At 38.5% G+C, this 21,781-nt stretch overlaps 2 protein-coding genes across 14 annotated transcripts in view; one reads left to right on the top strand and one right to left on the bottom strand.

The window, feature by feature from the left end:
- GLMN (glomulin, FKBP associated protein) overlaps window positions 1-3,453 on the bottom strand; it is a 26,616-nt gene extending 23,163 nt beyond the window's left edge. For 2 of the 3 annotated variants that reach the window (XM_087730568.1, XM_087730567.1), the window contains exons 1-4: window positions 3,321-3,453; window positions 1,650-1,721; window positions 1,029-1,154; window positions 549-668 (exon numbers count right to left, since the gene is read on the bottom strand). In XM_087730568.1, coding sequence (XP_087586694.1) covers window positions 549-668; window positions 1,029-1,154; window positions 1,650-1,715 — 312 coding nt within the window. In that variant the 5' untranslated portion in view covers window positions 1,716-1,721; window positions 3,321-3,453. Of the gene's footprint in view, window positions 1-548; window positions 669-1,028; window positions 1,155-1,649; window positions 1,722-3,320 lie in introns of those variants that run through there. The other variant, XM_087730569.1, reaches the window with a different exon arrangement.
- Window positions 3,370-21,781, top strand: part of RPAP2 (RNA polymerase II associated protein 2) — a 64,801-nt gene continuing 46,389 nt past the window's right edge. For 10 of the 11 annotated variants that reach the window (XR_015698626.1, XR_015698627.1, XR_015698628.1 and 7 more), the window contains exons 1-10: window positions 3,370-3,560; window positions 4,565-4,610; window positions 5,635-5,749; window positions 6,413-6,511; window positions 7,549-7,614; window positions 8,834-8,922; window positions 11,139-11,174; window positions 12,047-12,983; window positions 14,079-14,173; window positions 16,665-16,745. Coding sequence is in view for 4 of the 11 variants with exons in the window: in XM_087730562.1 (XP_087586688.1) it covers window positions 3,500-3,560; window positions 4,565-4,610; window positions 5,635-5,749; window positions 6,413-6,511; window positions 7,549-7,614; window positions 8,834-8,922; window positions 11,139-11,174; window positions 12,047-12,983; window positions 14,079-14,173; window positions 16,665-16,745 (1,625 nt within the window). In the remaining 7 variants the exon portion in view is untranslated. The remainder of the gene's footprint in view (window positions 3,561-4,564; window positions 4,611-5,634; window positions 5,750-6,412; window positions 6,512-7,548; window positions 7,615-8,833; window positions 8,923-11,138; window positions 11,175-12,046; window positions 12,984-14,078; window positions 14,174-16,664; window positions 16,746-21,781) is intronic. The other variant, XR_015698631.1, reaches the window with a different exon arrangement.

The raw sequence follows: 21,781 nt of genomic DNA on the forward strand, positions 1-21,781 counted from the left end.
TCTATAAAAACCTCACAGTACCTTAGCAAAGTAATCCTTCGGCATAGAAAGAAAAGAAAAACTTCAGTGTGAATTTAACTCAAGCTATAGAGTTTGCAAGTTGTTTTTTAAGTACATGAATGAAAGGGAACTAGTTTTCTAGAGATTAAAACTTTTTTCCCCTACTACTCCATCAGAATCATCAGGTACTCATTGTCATACTGTATCTGCAGTAAACAAGAGGTAGTATTGCTGTGGCTGCTCTGACTGCAGATGGCTGTCAAAAACTTTATGAGTTCTATCTGCCTTTTTCTTCTGGGTAATGTTATGTCTCTTTGTTTTGCCCAGTTACTAATTTCACAAGATTTGTAAGAGGTTAATCATCTCTGAGAACACTAAGCCTCTGTCTACTTCAGATGAAACTGGCCCATGAGTTTAAAAGTTTTGAGAAACGGACAGAAGAACCCAGAAGTATTCATGCCTTATTCTCTTTGGAAATCAGAGAGAAAATTAGGAACTCTCCCTTCCCTACAATTATTGTATTATAACCATATATTTCAAAAACATACCTGTGCCAACTGATCTAGTATCTTCAGGCAGTGTTCTCGCTTATCATCTTCCTGTTTATACATGAAAATACATCTAACAAGAGGAGAGATGAGATTCCAACCCATATTCTTGATGATAACCTAAAAACCAGATTTTCAGAGAATAAACCAAAACTAGACATCTTCTAAACCCAGAAAGATTGTACATATGAAGGCCAAAACTGTCACTTTCTCTTAACTACGCTTTAGTCCTCTCTTTTCTCTTTGCTTAACTCCCTGAAAAATAGATATTAATGGTTTTGTTAAGATTATCGTGACTTGGTTTCTGTGAGCTACCTGAAGTTACACAAGAATGTGCGCTTCACACAGAGCAACTTATTAACTATTCATATGTACAGGCTTGCTCCACAGTGAAAGTAGCTTTCCCTTTTTAGTAAGCAGTTTTATCTATTTAACGGTATGTTAGTGCACAACTAATATATAGTTTAAACTTAAACTCACCTTATTTTTCTCATTTTGAATTACTTCTAATAACTGAGCCGCATACCCGTCTTCTAAACATTTCTGACCTGCTACCTGAAACAGATTAAAGTCTTCTCCTTTGAAATCAGCTTCTTCCAGAATTTGCTAGAAAGAAAATATGCACGTTTAACTCCATACTTACAGAAGGAAAATAAGAAAATCCAAGCTTTCATGTCAAAATTAAACGTAGTGTCATTGTAACTTATCTTTTCTTATATAACATCTTTCACATATTAAAAAGCTACGAAGAGCTACTACAGAAGACAAAGCAGTATTCCAACAGCACTTTCTAAGTCTAGACTAGAGCATGTTGTTTGGAAGATGTGTTTTCTACAACAACCTGCTAGGATTTTGTTACTTCAGACAGTTACTGTTGAGTACAAGAACACTTCTTTCTCCAAGAAGCAGAAGTTATCAAGCATCTTGCGATAAGCACCAGAGAAAAGTCAATGAAGCATGGAGGCTGAACTTAGCCGCCCAATGAGGAGTTCTCCTAACAACCGTATTGTGTTTTGGGGTCATTTTGGTTTTAATTATAATATATGAAGAGAAACACACACTGCTTACACTTGTTACTTTTATGGAAAGAAAACTACTTACGCATCTTTGTATTATGGCTTGAAGTTCATCAACTGCCATTATAGCTTGACTTTGTTCTTCTGGCATTGAAAACTATTATAAATTAAAGAGTGCAGTATTAAAACACATGAAGTAAAAACAGAGACTGAAAAATAATCACATTATTCAAAAAAGTGCCAATAGAGGAATGAGAACAACCTAAACAGACAGATATTATGAAGACCACATGATTAAAAAAAAAAGGAAAAATACATTTTTAAGAACTGTACACTGTATTATTCTACTCCCTGTATGTGCAGGAGACAGCTCTACAGACAGGAAACAACCTGCATTCTATGTACAGGCAAGCAATTTTTCAAGTAGTATCAGGGTCATCTTAAGAAGTCAGGAGGCCTCAGCTACTACTTAGGCGCATACATTGAAAACTGCAGCTAATACAGAGCAAGTCTGGTCTCACTGCACACCAAGCATGGATGCCCATGATACACCACGTTTTCTGTGACTATACTCACCAGCGGAGCTCCTGCTCAGCTGTGACTGAAACACTCTAACCCAATGCCTGGGATGTGCACAACTAATCCGACCACCGTGCCAGCTTATATCAACAGTCCAATTAAGATTACATATGCAATATCATTTATTTCTTTCTAGTGTCTAGGCTGGGCTAGTTCAGTGGCCTTTTACCTCTAGACACTATAATTTAAAACTTTCTTGCTAAAAACAGTTAAGTTAAACATTTGAGTAATGTTAAGTACATGCAAAGTTTTACACAGTCAGGATGATGAACTACAAAAAAAAAAATCAGGCTTGGTTATCCATGTGATATATCATAGCAGCAGTCATAATCTTTATAGTTTTAAGAAATTCCATGTGCCTAAACCCGGTTATATGATCACTATGAGTGTCAACTACCTCTACACCTGGACAATTCGCTAACTATTCATCAGAACACCCAAGTTCCATATTTATACAGACATCCAAATGTAACGTACTCAGTCTTTCCTCTTACGTTTGACCTCTGCTACGTCACACATGTAGATAACTAAGCTACCTAGATGTTTACAAAAAACAGGCAACTCACAAAAGCTTAAAAAGCATCTGTGTGTGAATTTTATTGCTCAGAGAATAAACAACTCACTTTCTATTCTCAACAGCCTTTTTAAACATTTTTACGCCACTGCAATCTAGCAATGTATCTAGCCTGTCCTCTTAATTTGGTCATTATCATATACTTTATTATCACACGTTGTACTGCTCTAGCTCTTAATTTTACAGGAAGTTACTAATCCTCCCAAAACAATTTAAATATATTTTTGACTGCTAATATTCTTGCATTTTCAGCCCTCGGTAACTCTGCAATGTACTTACAGCCTTGAAACATGCCCTGAGCACCCACCGTGTTGTTCCAGAGATTTACCAGCTGAGCTCACAGACGGTCTCGGGCCTTAATACTTAATCCAGTTTCTAATTAAATCTTTTCAGAGGTTTCAGCGGCAAGTGGACAGCCACTGGAGTCATCTGAAACTTTCTACTATTAATACTCACCAAACCCCCTCCTCTCCAATAAACATGTACCTCAGCCCCTTCCCTAGGCGGGGTACAACACGCGGGCCAGTACGAAGAGGCTGCCAACGCAAGCCTTTAACACACGGATGAATTATCAAAAAAATCACAAGGCCACCCTCTCCTCACCTCAGCGGGCCGCCGCTGGCGCCGCGCTCCGCCCCGCAGCCCCGACCGGCCGCTCCCCTTCGCGCCCGCCGCTCCACAGGACCCCGCCGCCGCCTCTCCCCGCTCCCGGACCGGGCCACGCCGCGACGGCGGCTCCGCCTCCCGGGTGAGAGGTCGGAGGGAGGGAGCGAGCCGCCACGATGATGGCGGCCGGGAAGCCGCAGGGCGGCGCGAAGGGGAAGCCCAGCCGGCGGCGCGCAGGTAGGCTCCGGGCTCCCCGCGCCGCTCCCCCTGCCCGGCGCTTTGGGTTCTCCCTGTGCCCTTCAGCCAGCACAGCGGATTCGCCCAACTCGCTGTACCGGGGGGGGGGCAACGGGGTTGCCGCGGTCGGCGGTGCGGGGACGCTGCCGCGGGCTCGGCGGGCCTCGGCCGGGCCGAGCCGGCTGCGTGGTCGGGGTCGGGCCCGGCGAGCGGCGGCTGCCGGCCGAACGAGGCGGGGCCGAGCGCCCCGCTGTCCCCTCAGGCTGCGCGGGGGCTGCGCGCCTGGCTGCTGCAGGGCCGGCAGCCCGCCCCGCTCTGAGCGTCAGGCGCGCCGGGCATGACAGCGATCGCGCAGCTGGTCAGCAAACTGCGTCCTCGTGTTTTAAGCCCAACAGTCCGTTATTTTCCCTCCCTGTTGCCCTTGTCTTAAGGGAGCAGCTGCCCGAGTCCTCCATGCCGGTAGCCGGGTCAGGGCGGGCAGAGGCCTGGGGCAGTCGGCAGAGGCGAGCGGGAGGCAGGGAGGGCGACCAGAGCGGCTCGGGGGCGAGGTGCCGGCGTCGAGGCCGTGCTGTCGAGTCCCGCCCGGAGCAAAATCCAGTGGTGGGGCCGCTGAAAAGGACAGCGTTTCCCAGCAGTGGGGTGCAGGGGTCAACCTGGGGTGGAGAGCCAGTGGAGAGCCGGCGTGCGTGTGGTTGGCACAAAATTGTTGTCAGAATTATTTTTCCTGTAGCTTTCTGACTATACAGAACATGGTGAATGAGAGTATGAAGACGGTTGGGCCTGTCTGTCCTCACACTTATAAAAAGCCTGTCTAATGAGTTGCTGAATGGTTGCTAGCTTACTGAAGTCACTCTCAGCCACCAAAAGCAAGTTTCTAAGCAAGTCTCCTGATTATGCTTACAGTTTAGAGGTTGTAGTATTTTTCAGGTTCTGATATTTTCCACTGTTAAAGGAAGAAAGTACACTAATTTCTGTATTTCTGCATTTGTATGTTTGATTTCTAGGAAATAAGCATTCAGCTGCTCTGAAGAATGAAGATGCTGCTCAAAGGTATAATTTGTAACTAATAATATGTGGCATTCATGTTGTTTTGCCTCACTTTGAAATCGCATTCTCTGCCTCGCGTGTTTTTTTGCTTTCTCAGAGTACCATGACTAACTTCAGGAGACTGCCAGCATCAACGTCATGCAGGCTTGTCTGGAGTGATGCTATGTAACTTCTAACAGCATGCACACATGTACATTGTATAATATGCTAAAAGTTTATGAATCTCACCTCCACAGTTACATTTCCTTGGTCTGTAGTGCTTGCATTTTGCCATCTTAACTTCTTTGCACACCCGCCATTTTTCTTTATTCACTTTAAAAACCAAACCTGAGAGGAAGAAACACTTTCTGCCATGGACAATTACCTAAATATATATTTGACTCTGTAGTAGATCTAGACTTCCAGGTGAATAGTGTAGACGTCTGTCAGTTAAGATAGCAGAATGACTGTACATTGACGACCTCTGTGGGAAGCGCTGCCAAATGGAAATTGGAGACGCCTAGATGGTTGCTCTCTGGGTATCTGCTGACAACAGAATAGTGGCAAGACTCGGGAACATTCAGGAAATCTACCGTAGTGGGATTTGTTTGATTTATTCCTTCCTTTAGTTTGTACCCTCACACTCAGTCTTGTCCCAGTCCTTTTCTCTTCCCACTCTTCATGTCTTACCCAGCTCCCATTCTCCTGGCAACACTCCATAAATTGTTTGTCCCAGGCTCTTTGCCCAGCCGGTTCTGGGTTTCCCTCTCTTGCAAGAAGAGTTGGGTAACCTTGTATGGAAGTAGTGCAATGCAATTAGAGTCTATACTTTTCCTGATGTGAGTGGAAATAAAGCAAACCAAGGTTGGACACTCCTTTGTGGTTATTACAGAGTTCCTAGTCCAGTTACTTGTTGCTTTGTTTGGCCAACATGGTGTGATGCAGAAAAATGTGAGCTACTGTATTTCAGAAAAAAACCAAAGATAGCGTTGGAGAATTGTTTATGGAAATCTGCCCTCTGTGTCATTCAGTGTCTGTTCTGTTACAGGAAAGCAGCCCTGGAGGCTGCTATGAGAAAGAAGATTGAATTTGAGAAAAAAGCATTGCATATTGTTGAACAACTCCTGGAAGAGAACATTACTGAAGAGTTCCTTCTGAATTCCGTAGGTGTTGCAAGTTTTTATACTATTTTGTATCTCAGTGTCGACCTTTTTTTTTAAAGTTCTTGGAACAATTTGCTGCAGTTTAAAGTAGACAAATAATTTATTCCCTCTCTCGTCAGCTCTGATGATGATTGCCTTGTTTTCAAGGGTTCTGCAGTGAAAACATGGCCAAGTTTTGCAGGACTGCATACATTTATGAATCCTCACTTTATTACCCCAGCTTTTGTTTATGCCTCTGGAGTGATAGGTTAAGTATAAAAATTTAGGTCCACATCACATCACCTGTGAATTTAGACATAATGCCCCACAGTTTATCTGGCAGCACAGTTTTTCTGGAATGGTTGATGATTACTCCTGTTAAGGTTGTAAATAGACTGGTAAATAGGTGTACAAAGCATGTAAATAGAGGAAAGTTATGAAAATAGGTGCAAATAGAGGCAAAACTGAGGCTTTTCTGTATGTAAAAAGAAGTGCCCCTGTCTTTCTTCTTTCCCTATTTACCCTTTTACCATTTTTACTGTGTAGGTTCTAAATGCTGTTTATTAAACTTACCAGATAACTGTTAAAAAATTAAAAATATTTATTTGTTTATGACATGTTTTGAGTATGAACAATGACAGATTTTCCAGTGTCTGTTGTTGAACTATTTTCTTGTCATTTTAGGGAAAATTTATTACTCCATCTCACTATAAAGACATTGTTGATGAACGGTCTATCATCAAACTATGTGGTTATCCTCTATGTCAAAATAAACTGGAAAATGTAAGTTGTTTTTTATTAATGCTGTTATCATAAGAATCTCTTAATGATTTTTATTCCCTTGCATTTTCTCTTCAATTTTAAACTTACAATATTAAACGTAGATTAAAATACTATCAAGTAATGGGCCAGGAAACATATCATTCCATTTCAGTATAATCCTTCTGAAGTATAACGTAAAATTTGATCAGTTGACAACCATTACTGTATGACAGAATCAATTAGCATCTACTTTGACAGTAACAAAGATGAATGGTATGGCTTCATGTCTGTCCTTTGTGCATGCAGAAACTTTCTAATCTTGTTCCTTCTTCAGTGTAACCACATATCTCTTTGAGGAGGATTCAAGTGAAAAAATAATACAATGCAGGGATATCACTATGTGAATGCATATACACCTGCTCTAAAAATGTACGTTACCCGTGTCAAAATCATATTCACACTTATTTGAGTATGGTATGTCAGAGCTTAAGCACAGCTCAGAGTTCAGTTAGATAACCTGTGATGTAGTACCAGTTGTGGTACACCTGATTATCTGAAAAAAATCTACTCAAGTACAAAAAATTTTACTGTTTTGGACTTCATATGTCCCCACAGAAATTCACTTGGAAGCTGTATTACATTTTATGTAAGTTCCTCTCTGGGTTTGTCTGGGTAGTGGCGGGGGTCTCTGACAGTACACTCTCGCATGCATATACATAGACATGGATTAAAGAAGGACCTGTCTGTAATTGCCCGACTCTTATCCATGAGTAAAGTTCCTACCACAGCAGCTCCGTTGTTTTATGTTCAGCGCTGGCTTTCTTGTAGATCTGAAGTTGTCTTTTACTGATAGTGAGATGTAAATGATTAAAGATAAATTGCCATTCTTACATCTGAGAAGGTACAACACCAGAAGAATTGAGGGAAAAGGTGGTTGTAGTATGCAATTCAGTTAAAACGGAACATATTACACGTATTAAAATATGTGAATTAAGAATGAAGTTTTCTGTAAATTCATGATAGAAGTAAGTCTTGCTGATGAAAGCGTATTGTTTTAGGTGCCAAAACAGAAGTACAGAATTTCAACAAAAACGAACAGAGTTTATGATATCACTGAAAGAAAGGTATGGTAGCAAGTCTATTTCTAAAATGTATTTACTGTTGTCTTATCATCAGAAATGCATTTTGTAACAGCATTCATACAGTGGCTTGATTCAGAGCCAATATTTGGTTCTTATGAAAATCATTCTCATGAACTGTTAGAATATGAAGTGCATTTCAGTTTCTAGATGCTTTCTTTGGAAAGACAAAAAAACACTTTCTTTTCTAAATTTAAACATAACATGGAAAGTTTTACTTGGATAGCAGTTTGAATGTGGTACAGCTGATCTGTTAAAGACATTTGTGAAGAAGCATTCTCTATTTTCCTCCAGTATAGTCAATGAGCTTTAGTAGGGTCAAAGTGCATATGCTTTTCATTCACTGAAGTTTGCAGTAGTGTAATACAAGTTACATCTTACCGATTCCTTAGTGTGACTACATTTAGGGTTCTTGTTTGAGGACTTTTCAACACAAAACCTATCTCTTCACAAAATCTGTTTCTTTCTTTAAGCACATTCATACGTGTGGTGGATTAAAAGTCTTCTTTGCCTGCTCACAGGATACGCAATCACCTACAGGTGCTTATACACTAAATTGTAGGATAAATGTTTCTAGTTCCAGAGCAAATTTCTTCAGTGTCACTAGTATACATTCCTTTCTTCTGGTTACAATTCTGGGATACACAAAATTCTGGGAATTGCTTTCTCAAGCTACTAAGGAAGACTCTGAGAAGAAGTGGGATGTTTTGTCTTGTTCCCTGATGCAAGTGTGCAAGTTAATTTTTCAAAGATACTGCAAAATTTTAGGTGTTGTTCTGAGTATTGCAAAATATCCAAGTTCTGTTGCCAACCAAAATTTTCATTATTAAACACCTGAATTTTATTGCATGTATTTATGACCATCTGGTTGGGCTAGGGATTGCTCTTTAAACAGTTTTGGATTTTTTTTTAAATTATTGCTATGTAGGATCTAATACTGGTTTGCTTCTCAGCATGTAATAAAAGTGCAAAAAGCAGAGAAGTGGGGAAAAATAAACAGCTTCAAGTGGCTTGTGGGGAATGGGATAGACCTATTTGATAGGTTTGGTTTCTCAGGTGAATTAAAAACCTGGTTATAGGCTTAAAAAGAAATGTGAATTGGTACTTAAATTTTACAGGCATAAAAAACAATGACTTCTGTACCTTTCTATGAGTATTAAAGTTGTCTGTAGTCATATTTTCTTACTTTCTCTCTCATTTCCAGTGCTTCTGCAGCAACTTTTGCTATAGAGCATCTAAGTATTTTGAAGCTCAAATTTCCAAAAGTCCAGTATGGATGCGAGAAGAAGAAAAGTAAGTATAACCTTATACATTCATTGCTGCTTTTGAGAATGTTATTTTCTCTATCCAAGCTGCAATGCTAATTAATTAGCTGCAGTGCATCAAAATGATTAGGCTGAAGCAGAAGTCACTGATGTTAACATGTTAGCTTAGCATAGTGTTCGTGTTAAAAGTGTTGTTGCCGTATTGATCATAATAATTGACATAAATTAGTACTACTTATGACTACTCAGTAGATATGACCATGTTTGTTTAGAGGGCAGACTAGTCTTAAGTAATAGTCAACTCCTATTAACTTTAAAATGTATTTACTAGGATTGGATTTTTACAAACCATATAATGTACAGGATGAATTAATCTTATCCTGTTAAATGAGATTTTCTAATTTTAGCACAGCACTTGGCATTGGTCTTAAGGTTAGACTGTGAATGCTTGCACCTGAAAGCAGACTATAACATGAAGAAGTTCTTTATCCTGGCTAAAACTCTAATTTCAGATTGCCCATTTCCTGCTGTTACTGCAATACACATTTTGGAACAGTGTGATGCAGTCCATGTTCCTAGCTCAGGAAACACAGGCTTGCAAATAATGAATTGAGCCAATGGGTGTCACTGTTTAACAAGAAATACTTGCCTAGAGAATGTTCAGCTGAATTTATTCAGCTTTCATTCTCCAAGACACTGCTTTTCATAGTCTCCTGGTTTTCAACAGAAGAAACTAGCTGAAATTATATGTGCGAGCTTGGTTTCACAGTTCAGATCAGTCATATGAAATATCTGATCAATGAGAGAAGAGGCTTAGAGCAGCCTGATCTGAGGGATTCCAGAAGGTAAAACCAGTCTCTTCATTAAATGTTTAAGCAAGCTTACCAGTATTTTTGTGCTCTTGTTTTGCTGTCTTTAAAGAAAGTATTTCTAAAATCTCCCTTTATTCTAAACATCAAAGTATATAGTTCAGACAAAACCCCAGATAGTTCATGGCTAGGTATGTCTGTTTGCACAACCACATATGTGTGCACACACTGATAAACACTTACACATAAGGATATCTGAAATTCTTTTGACAGAAAAGACTATGAGCTCCACTTAAAACTCTGAAGGAGAGTTATATGGAGTTAATAATTTAAATCATTGTATGTTATCACCTGTAGTTTCCAAACTCAATTCATTCATGAGTGGTGCAGCTTTCATCTTTTTAAACCTGTGGGGGTTTTTGTGTACCATCTGAGAGGTATTAGTGCATTGACTTGCATTTAGTGCATGCTTAAAAGGTTTTCTTTCATTCATAGGACAGGTGGATGAGGATTTCCACATGTAGTGTTGGATAAAATTAATAGCATTGTGATGCTGCCTCAGAAGTGAATTGCAGCAGATTAACTGCAAGTAGAGCTTTGGAAAGAAACCCGTCAGAATTTGTTTAGTTATGGTTCTTAGAGTTTCTGGAAACCTTTGAACTCCATTTTCTTAAAGCAGTATAACTCGATAGCCTAATTTTTAACAAAATTTTAAATAAGTAAAGATATCCTGAATATTCATATTTTTTGCATTAATTTGGAGCATTTTCCTATAAATGGCCCAGGGTTGTTTTTACTATAGGAACTTTGTGACCTGAGAGCATCTTTGCATGTTTACTTTGTTGAAGAGGAGACCAAAGGGTGATCTGAAAGCAGTCTACAACTACTGGAAAAAATGTTACAAAGATTACAGAGCCAAACTATTCTTGGTTGATGGCAGAAAATAAGGGCAATGGCCACAAATTATCACACGGATGGTTCAGTTTGGACATTGGGAAAAAAATTGCGCTAAGGTTATGGTGGAATGAAACAGGATAGTCAGCGATGTTTTGAAATCTCCATCTTTGGAGGTTTTCAAGATTTAAACTTCATGAATTTGTGACTGACCTAATCTAGTGCTGGTGACAATTGCATTACAAGCAGGAGGTCAGACTAGAGACCTCCAGAGGTCCTTTCTGACTAACATTTGTGTGACTTGCTGATTCTGTTAAATGTTGTTCAACAGAACAGGATTGTGTTGCAGGCACATGAGTCATGCTCTGTGAACATGTATGTATAAACCTGCTCTCACTAACCCTGCTTTGAACAGAGGGTGTTGGACTAGAAGATCCTCAGACATCCCTTCCAACCTCAACTATGAATTTTATGTATTAGTGTGTATTTTAAGAGCATTGATTTAGCAGGAAAATCTTCATTCTGTATCTTCTTTTTGCAGACCGCCAGACATAGAGCTGCTGAAGGAGGGACAGAGGTACACTGAACAATATTTTTTTTTTGTTAGATGCACTTATAGTCAGAAATATGAGCATCATATCAGGTGAAAGGGGAATCTTTGATTTCCTGTGTTATAGACAAGACCTTATTAGAACGTACACAAAGGATTATTTGTCTTGTTTATTTTTTTCCTTTGTGATTCTAAACCAGCATATTTGATCTGTATGATTTAGTGTACAGCTGCTCTTGGCCCGCATGTCTTAATTCAGCCTGTTGAAATCTGAAACAAATACACTGTTTGTACTTTGCATATTTTATAGCATCTATTCTTCATAAAGAAAATGGTACCAATAATATGTGATGAAAGCTTCTGTACTTCTTAATCTAAAACATCCATATCAGCTAAAATGAAATCATGCTATTCTGTCATCTCTCTGTACCTTGCTGTGTATTGTGACTTTTTGTTTGTTTTCTTTTGCAACACATGGCCTTTAGGTGGCAAACTTATATATGCTAAAACCAGCTCTGCTGTCCCCCTGGTTTTAGGGTATTATATTCACATATATGTTGTCTATTTTCATTTTAAAATTGCACTATTCATCACGCTGTCTGACATTCTTCTGTTGTCTTTAATAACATGTTGTTTACTATTCTTTTCTAACTGCCAGTAAGCAACTGAGAATTCCCTTCTCCAAATAGTGTCTATATTTGTCATCTCGATTGCAGAACATTACAACTCTTTCAGTTTGAGAAAGCTTTTAGAAGAGCAGCCATGATTCTTAAAGCAAAAAAGTACACTTCTATTATAAGGCAAAAATGCTTTATTTATGTTTCTTATACGAGAATGAAAAGCTATTACAGGTAACACCCATTTCTTATTTTGTTGATAGCTTGTGTTTTCTGTTACAGTGGGCAGTCTGGAGAAGAGGTGAAACTATGTGATGAAGTAATTAAAGCTTCTGACATTGAAAATCCTAGGATATCTTCAAATCCATGTGAATCTGGTTCTCATGACACAGCTAGTGACAGCAGTAGTGATACGGAACAAGAATTTGTTTCTTCTGTCTTACCGGGAAGTCAGTCAAGTTCAGCCGGTTTTGCACAGCAGTTGCACAGAAACAGCATCCTCAAAAAGAAGCCTGCTCAGAAAGTCTATTCCAGCCCTAAAACTGAAGACTCAGCTGTGGTAGAAGCCACTGAACGACTATCTAATTGTAAATTAGATGCTCAGGAAGAAAAGTATGCTTGCTCTGTTCATAATAAAATAACTGCAATGCCTTCAAGAAATACTACTCTAGGAAAATCAGGTGCTTCAGAAAACTATGCAAACACCTGTAGTGGTTCACAGATAGTTTTTCTAGGTGTGAGCAAAAGAGGGGCAGAACATCTTAAAAGAACACTAGCTAACTCAAAAGAACATAAAAAAACTGAACTGAGGGATCCAGTTAATTCCAAAGGCAGTTTATTAGAAGTGCTTAAGCAAACACTTATGGAATGGAGAACTGAGGAAACTTTAAAATTTCTCTATGGCCCAAACTACACTCCTTTATGCTCATCAGAATGCATATCATCTGCCAACCAGAATGAAGAACTTGATGAGGATGACTTAGATGCAGCTGATGATCTTAACACTGTTGCTGTTGGAGAGTCTGAAAACAGTCTGAACTATTCTTTACCTTTCACAAGCCCAGGTGGAATAGTTAAGCCTGTGCCTAGTTACGAAAAGTTAAAAGAAGAAACAGAGTTTTTAGAACTCCGAGTAAAAGAGTTCTATAAAGGAAAGTGCATCTTGGCTGAAGAGGCGGTGACACATGCGCAAGCAGAGGAACATCCAAGCAAAGACAAAGTAAGTGTCCAGTGGAGTAGTGTTGAGGCTGTATAAAGCCTGCCTTCAAAGAATTATTACAAGCTCTTTGTTTCTGTTATCATAAGTGGATATGCACAAGGTAACATCAAGCTATTAATATAAAATAGTAAAAGGAAGGTTGGTTAGATTCACAACAATCCCATAACGTTGAGGAATCATGTTTTAGGTTGGTGAGAATGAGTTTGTATGACTGTTTGGGACATGTTTAATTCTGATAGCTGTCTTTCAGTTTGTGAAGCATGAAGGTAAGGAAGGTTTACTCAGATGAAACAATCTGTCATAAGACAGAGTAGACTTTGGGTGAGGAGGGAACGTTTGGGGTTTTTTTCCCCTTGCCCTTTGATTCATTAAATAATTCTTTTATTTAATGATTTTTTTGCCTTTCATTCATGACAGTATACTTGAGATTGGATTTCTTTCTTCTCTTGAGTAAGACTAGATCTCTGGCATTACTTATTATTAAAATTCTCTGAGTTGGAGCCTACTGATTTGTTTGGATATGTTACTGCAATCTAGACAATTTGGAAAAAGACCTCAAAAGGATTTGCAGACTGCAAGAAATAGAGTGGTCTGAGGTTTTACCCCTTCCAGGTCAGACAAACCAGCCAACAGCAGCTGGGTCTTCTTGTCACTACTGTAAAAACAGTATGCTGACTAGGCTAGGTAGGTTGTACAGTTGGTACTGGCATGTGAAATTGCTTTTGCTTTTAAAGTTCAAGCGTGATTTTAGCAGCAGAGGGTATAATTTTCATAATGCTGCTTCTTGTACAACAAAGCTATTACATTGCTTCTTGGAGAAGGTTTACTCTGACTTAAGTTTTGAAGGAATTACCATTAGTTGAATTAAAGTATCTAGCATAGGGAAGGGGAAAAGTAGGTTAGCTGCCCACTATGTATTGGGTCAGATTAAGCGAACTTCTGTCCATTAAGAAATTAGTGGTTGGTTTTTTTTTCTATTCAGAGATAAGAGTTTTCTTATGTTTAAACATTTATTGATAAGCTGTAACTATTTTGATGCATTGACTTTAATTAAATACTAGGTTATAGCTGTTAAAAGTTTTTTGTCTAAAACAGGATGATCAACAGGAAGATCTCACCTTCCCACTTGTTGATTCAAATGCACAAATGCAGATTAGAAAGCGAATCGTCCTTGAAAAACTGAAAAAAGCGTAAGTATCCTTTACTTTGGTAAATATCAAGCTGAAGTTGGTGCTCATTCATCATCATTTTAAGAAACAAACACTGTGCAAGGACATTCTGGCTTTTTCTAGGTGGCCTTAGTCATAACTCAAAGCCGTTATTGCCCTAAAGAACTTACTTATTTCTGAGACAGTCATCTCTGGTACAGTTGCAGATGTCAGTTTGCACAGCCTGCTGAGGTAGATGTCAGAATCTCACTACTAAGGTGTTCTCTGGAAGAAACCCGTCTCTTCCTGCAAGCATTGGAGCTTGTAGTTGACGGCATTCCAGGCTGGCATGACAACATGTTCCCACTCTTCGGTAGCTGGCAGAAGTCAACGCAATTGTGCTGTTACACTGAAAATCTCTGTGGTTTTTGGATGTAAATGTTGGTATAACACACGGAGCTTAAAATGACAATATGTGCTTCAAAAGAAAAAAAATTCCACCACAAGCCCTTTATTTATCCTCCTCCTTTCCATCAGTTATCTGGAAATAATCTGAACTATTTAGATTCTTGTACGTTATTTAAAAGCAGATTCTGATGGACATAAAATATGAAATATTTAAATAGCTGAATGTTCCAACTGCTCAAGTCTAAATTGAAAATCTTGAAGTTGATTGGGAGGAGTGCGAATACTTGTCCTGTATGTTAAGCATACTGTTACTGGTAAACAAATCTACCCAGAAGGAAGTGGTGTTTTCAAACCTCTTCATTGTTTAAGCAAAGGTCTTGCTAAAAGAGTTTCTAGTCCATGTTTGGATGGCTGGTATCAGTATGCCTCTAGCTGCAAGCATGAAAGGCCCTCAGAGTTGAATCTTAAAACTTTCCAAACACTGGACCTTTTTCACATACATAAAAGGGCTTTGGAGTCCCAGAAAAGAGATTAAGGCATCTCTGCTGTAGCTGTTAAAATTATTAAATTGTCAAAGTTGAGAGGACCTTGAAAATACACCTGTTATCAAGGCAATGCAGATAAATGAGTGTTTGAAGGCCATGATTGTGGTGTTTTTGTTAGGGGTATTTTGCTTTTCTATGGTTGTAGTTTGTGTTAACTAGCCAAACGAGATTTTGCAGAAGCTTTTTTTTTTTTTTAAACTTAAAAAAAACACAATCAAAACTCCCCCCAAAACAAAAAAAACCCACTTTCTTCTGTTTCTCTCTACCTGCAACAAGTGTGGACAGGCCACAAACATGGACTCAAACCATGCTGTAAGAAAGGTGGCTATCTCTGATCTTTCTGCAAGTGTCAATGTCACATAGATTCCAAGGACTACTACTGTATGGTAAAGCAGTTCTCTGCTCCTTCAAATTTTTCCACAAATTTGTCAGTCATTTTCAGCTTCTAGCAAAATTTCTGTTGAACTTAGAAGTCTGGTACTCCATGAATAGAGGATAAGAAAGAATGTTGTTTTCTTAATTTCTTCAAAGGTTTTATTCTTGACTATCCCCTTCTCTAGCTGGTATTTTTAAATTTTATGAGGTGATGCAGTAGTCCTGTCACACTCAAGTAAGAGAGACAATTTTCATTGTGATAAAGCAATGATTTCTTGGTGTGTTCAGATGAAGTTAGTGGGAATATGAAAATGCCCAGCATCATAAGAGTCCTGTGCTCAGTTTTTGTAAAACATGCAGTGGTGTAAAGGAGAACAGAAATCTTGATTCTTCCAACAATACTAATGCACCATGTGCATATGTGCATATATGCATATAAATGTAAATAACTGGATATTCAAATACAAGAGGATATTAACTATTAATCAAGTAAATAGATGCAAAAGTTTCATCCTAAATGTGAAAAACAATGCATGTTATTTCCAGCATTTGGGGATACTGACAACTAGTTAAACAGTATGTGCCGTTTGTTGTGTGCTGTATCAATTTTTACACAAAGTCAAGTAGGGAAGCAATTTGTCTTTTTCTTTCTTTTGAAATTTTCTGATTACCCTACTATCATCTTGATTCCAACTATCAGGCTTACAGTGGAATGTTATTTCTGTTGAAACTATATGAATCTGAGGTATGTATTTGCACAGATGTATTCTCTGTGCAAACCTCATTTAGACATGTAGTTTCCTTTTGTATTGTTATTTTTGAACCAAGTAAATATAAGTATTTGAAACATTTATGAGGCCTGGAGTTCTAATCCTCATAATGTAAACACTTTGATTTTTTGGTAAGAATGTCTTGTCGGAACTGAAATGTGAAGTTAATGGAACATGCGTGTAAAACTATATTTAATTTCTTCTTCACGTTCACACTGAGCTAGAGCTTCTTATTTTTAAAAACAAGCTGTTGTAAAGTGAAGGTGTTGCCCAAACACCACTCAGAGGGATCTGAAATGTAAACTACAGGACTGATCTGCTGCACAAAAGTCAATCTCTCTTTATTAACTTTCATTAACTTTGGTGGAAGTCTTACCTGAGAAGAAATGAGAAAGAGAGAAAAATGTATATTGACGAGAGTCTTTTGCCTTCTAGATTACCTGCAGTTTTGGGCCCTCTTCAGATTACTCCAGGTGATGTTTACACAGAGCTAAAAAATCTTGTCAAAACTTTCCGGTGAGTATTGATCTTTATTTAGAGATTCTTCTTGATTGATTAATTAAACATGCTGTTGAATGATTTGTGATTTGGGCACAGAGAAGGCCCCATTGCAGATTTGCCCTTTTCTAGCTGTGTGTTCATGTAGGTAATGTCACATTCCCTGTGGACTAACAAGTCAACCCTTTCCCTGCTCCTGACAGTGGCTGGGTCACCAGGAGTATTTGTAGATTTTTAAAAACTAGGCCAGTGGCCTCTGGAGGATGATGGTGAGTCTTTTAAAGGTTCTGCTACCTCATCACCTCCTATTAAGCGTGAGTTTCTGAGATCTGTCACTTTCTTTTGCTCTGGCTCCCTACAGCCAGGCTTAAATGGTTTTAATGTGGTTAATAATTGTTACCGCTAACTTCTAGAGCCAGGAAGAAGGTCCAATTTGACCTGTCTTCTTCCTGATTTCAAGGGGACATAGATCTAGTGGACACTTCATCACCACAAATGAAGTTTCTGCTTTAGTCAGAAGCACTAAAGACAGTATTTGGAAACACTGGGATAAAGAAGGAGGGAAAACAGAATGGTGGTAACTTCTCTGAACATTTTTAGGTTTTCTTTGGGACAAAACTCTTGTAACTTGGACCTAGATCATGTCCTACATCTTGAAGTATTGTCAGGAAAAGGAGCAACAGTTGCTAACTCTGTGTACATTGCCACTCTTGAAACTTCCCCCCCACATCCCCAACCTGCATGAGGTTTACATGTAAATTTTCCAAAACTCAGTCATGTGATGTTTGTCACAAGGAATCTAGGCTTTGGTGAATAGAAACGCAGCTCTACCTGATGCCTTATGATTTATCTGAGGTCTGGAAGGATGCCACTAAAACACAGATCTCTATATGCAGGATTTCTTACTATGGAAGATACTCTTTTCTTTTCTAGTGACTCTGTGGATGATCTCTTTTATTTAAAAGAATTGTTAGTGTTTGAACTTGATTCTGTAATTGCAGTCTTTTAAGTTGTGATTAACCTTTTATTTTAACAACACTGAAAGCAGGGAAGATATTTTTGGTTAAATTGGAGCAGCATGTATATACTGTATATATACCTACTATTTGAATAAGATCTTTGTGTCTTAAAACGGTTTTGTTGCTCTGCAGTCTAAATGCTTAATAGTCACTTTAGCTTATGGATTGATAGAACTGGAAAAACTACATTTGGTCTCTTTCAATCTACCTTTGTATGACTGATTATGTAAGAAGTCCTGGAGGTTCTCAAAAGCAGAACTTATATTTTAAATAATTTTTGCTATTGAAAGACAATGTGACCTGAATATGAACTTTTAAAAGTGGTTTATAGCAAAGGAGCCTTGAAGCCAAAATTAAGTTCTAAAAACTCATATATATGAGTTTTTAGAACTTAAAATATATGTACACCTGTGGATTTACAGAATGGAACCAAATCTAATTAATTTGGACTTTGATCCCAATACCTGGCTCGTACCAATAATTTATCATGTTTTAAAAGTCTCCCCTGATCTATTTCTGATCCCTCAGATAACACTTTGTGAGTTTATTTTTAAGTCTTTTTTGTTAGGAAGTAAGTTGAAAGTAATGGTAGCAAGTTCTTGGGGCTCTGTAACTGTTAAGATTCCAGATAAAGGGCTTAGAAGTTCAGCATTTTGGGCAGAGGATGGTTGAAGACAGTTGTGGGCACTGCACAAGATTTTGTACGTGCCTTTATATGTACATATATCTCAAAATAAATGGAGTTTTATTGTCACTGATAGTAAAATAAAACAAAAATACAGGAAATAGGGAAGCAATAAAAATTTGGGCCCTTTCTTGCATTTCTGATATGGAAGGGTCTGTTGATACACAAAAGGTAGCTCATGGATATTAAGATGAAGGCATAGGTTTGAATCTCCAGTTCTGTACGTAGGTGTAAATTTACTTAATATAAGTGGTCTCTCTGATTTTAGGTTGAATGCTTTGGCAGGGGGACCTGGGATAAATTTTGAATGGTATTTATGTTTGCAGGTTATAGATATTGAAACGTTACTTTCTTTGTTAATGTGGGTGAAATGCTTAATATCTATGGAGGGAGCACTGACAAATGCTAGTGCTGTTTCCTGCTTTTTGTACTGGAAATATTTCAGGCTGAAGAACTTGCCAAAGAGGGTAGGAGATAAAACACATGGCTGTAGTAGAGCTTAGCTGAAGAAGGGTAAAAGAGCATGTGGTGAACTAAGAAACAACGATTTTCAGCTCCATTGGTTTTTAAAGGAACACTTGCAGTTCAGCCTCCTTTGGGCAGCATTTTATTCAATCACCACTGCTGGGAAACGCACTAGAGGGATCTCAAGAGACATTTTAGAATGGTTAGAGCTCTTCCCAAACAAAGTCCCTCAGTGCCTGTAAGCTTTTGTTACGAAAACTGAGATGTCAGATAATTCTCCAGAGTGTGTAAGGGCACTGTGTTAAAAGATCAAGAGAAAATTAGCTATTTATATATAAATCAAGGCTAAATTATGTTTGTGAATGTGTGGTTGGTTTTTTTTAAGCATAATATTCCATATTAAAAATAGAATTTTGTCTATATCTTATGGTTGGAAGTATTTTAATTCCTTCTGTGGAGCTTATCATTGACATTGAACTCTGTCAATGAATATGATACAGTTGCTTCCTGAAGATGTGTTCAAGACTTTTTATTACAGCTTTGTCTTATCTTGTTTCCAAGACAATATTTTAGCTTTTAAATAGGTATTGTGAGTGTATGTTATCTAGTGTATACACTCACTAATAGGCTTTTACCTATTACCCCTGTTAAGTGGAATTTTAGGTTCTGGGTTTCAAGTCAATCAGCAATACTTTGTCATAGACAAGGTTCTGTATGGAAATGGGAAAGTACCAGAACATTAATGACCTTTTCTCAAGTAAATGGGCTTCTCCTGAAGAGAGCCTAAAGTTATAATAGTAGCTCATTTTTGCTGGTTGTCATCAAACTAAATTATAGTACAGTACATAAATACGTTGCTCTTTTTCAGGGGGTAGAGGAGCTGTGTTTTATGGTTAAATTGGTTTAGTTGAAGCCCGAAGAAAAACAATCTATGCTTTCATATTTGCCTGTGCTGACCTGGGTTAGTTAAACTTTGCTCATCTTGGTGCAAGTTTTGGAAGAATTATAGATAGCTGAGGTCCCCTAAAGTCACAACTTTGTCCTAATCCCATGAAGTCAGCTTGCTGCCTTACAGAATAGGCAACTAACAGGTCAGACTCTTGAACTGAAGTTATCTGTTACACCTGGGAATCTGGATGTGTGAACAAAAAGGCTGCTTCATTTGCAAAGATGCTGATGACTTCACCTTGCAACAAAGATAAATTGTAAAACAAAGGAAAGAAAGAAGGAAAGAAAGAAAATATTCTCCATTTGGGGCACATTTTTTTCTTTTTCTCCCAGTGTAAGGACACAGACATACTGGGTAAAACTGAAAGACAGCAAGCATGGACCTGTTCAAAGCAATTTTTTCATCAAATGTACATTTAGTACCAATAACTCATTGCTACTATTAGTCAAATTCACAGTAACATGTTAAAAATTGAGCTCACAGATTTATACATGACAGCTATATTCTCACTGTAAGGATAAACAAACTTCTAGAAAAGGAAATAACACTCAAGACTATAACTTATAAATAGGTATAAAGAAAAATAGACTTCAAAAAGATTGTTTTATATTAACCAGTTACATTTTCTTGCCTCTTGTTCATAATATCTGATTCTAGGGGCCTGTTAGGGGATAACTATTTAGCATAATAATCAACTGTCCATCTGCCATTCCCCATTGGACAGGGTTCCTGTTATCAAATGGTTTCCTGGAAATCCCAGGAGATGTAATCCTACTGAGGAGAAAGGGTGGTGAGCTCCTGCATTCCTGAGTTTCTTTCCTATAACTTCAAGTTTGTTGTGGTCCCTGTTCAAGTTCTTGCACAAGGCGCTTACTTAGCGATGTGCGTAAATCTGCTGCCACAGCAGGCACTGCTTACAAATCGGGCCATCATTTGCTAATGGAGTTCTGCTAGCAAAATTTGCAGCTGACGGTAATTAAATGAAAAGACAACTAAACAAAAAGAAGTAGAACTAACTGTGTATGCTCTTTTTCTGACATTTTTGGGTTTATTTTTTTTATTTACTGGTTACTTTAACCTTGGACTCCCCTGCATTCCTACAACATCCGTATTGGAGTTCACTTTCTTTGCAGGCTGGGTACTAGTCTGTTATTGGGAGGTCGTTTGGGATGGAATTTTTATGCGTCTTACTCTTTAGTCCTTTATCCTGTCAGCTTCTGGCACTTGGAGCCATCTGCTCAGTCTGAGCTCCTTCATAGAGGATTAAAACTGCTGCACAAGTCCTGCTGCCTACTGGATGGTGGAAGCAGTAAAGTCCAGCTGCGGTGCATCTTGCTGGAGTGAAACAAAACACCCACAAACTAGCAACTAAGCGACCCACACAGCTATTTGGGATCATCCAACCTTCTTGGCTTACCTACCTACAGAGGCCAAGAAAGTAGAGACATTCTGTTTTGAAAAATTGCATATTGTTTTCTTTCTTTGGGTAGGTGAGGGAGAGCTTAGCCAAACTCTTTAACAGAAAATATTTCACTGCAAAACTCAAATCATGTACACAAAGTTTTATAGAGTTTTAACATTTCCACATTATGTGTTTATGACAGAAATCTAGTGACCTCTTTCATGGATTGCTCTGAAGTAACAGTTTTGGCTAGAGGCGAGACAAAGAATTAATGAACCATTTTTACAGAGGACTTGCATTTCCCTGTTTTCTGAAAGCTTTGCCCTTCAGAGGCCTCGGTGTTGACACACAGCTTGTTTTTGAAAGTGACTGCCCTTCCACTGCTCTTTATTATTTAAGGCTTCACACCTGTAGGTTCCTAGCTTTAGTCTGATCTGCCTGGAGTGCTTTTTTTCAGCTGCACAAGTGCTTTAGGACAGGTGTTGTACTGAAAGGTTACTCATTGTGGAAGCCTGACTTGACTGTTCATCCAGT

This window comes from Nipponia nippon, unplaced genomic scaffold (genome assembly GCF_047370975.1).
Source record: "Nipponia nippon isolate SJK-2023a ecotype South Korea unplaced genomic scaffold, ASM4737097v1 scaffold_5, whole genome shotgun sequence".
In the NCBI taxonomy this organism is placed as follows: Eukaryota; Metazoa; Chordata; class Aves; order Pelecaniformes; family Threskiornithidae; genus Nipponia; species Nipponia nippon.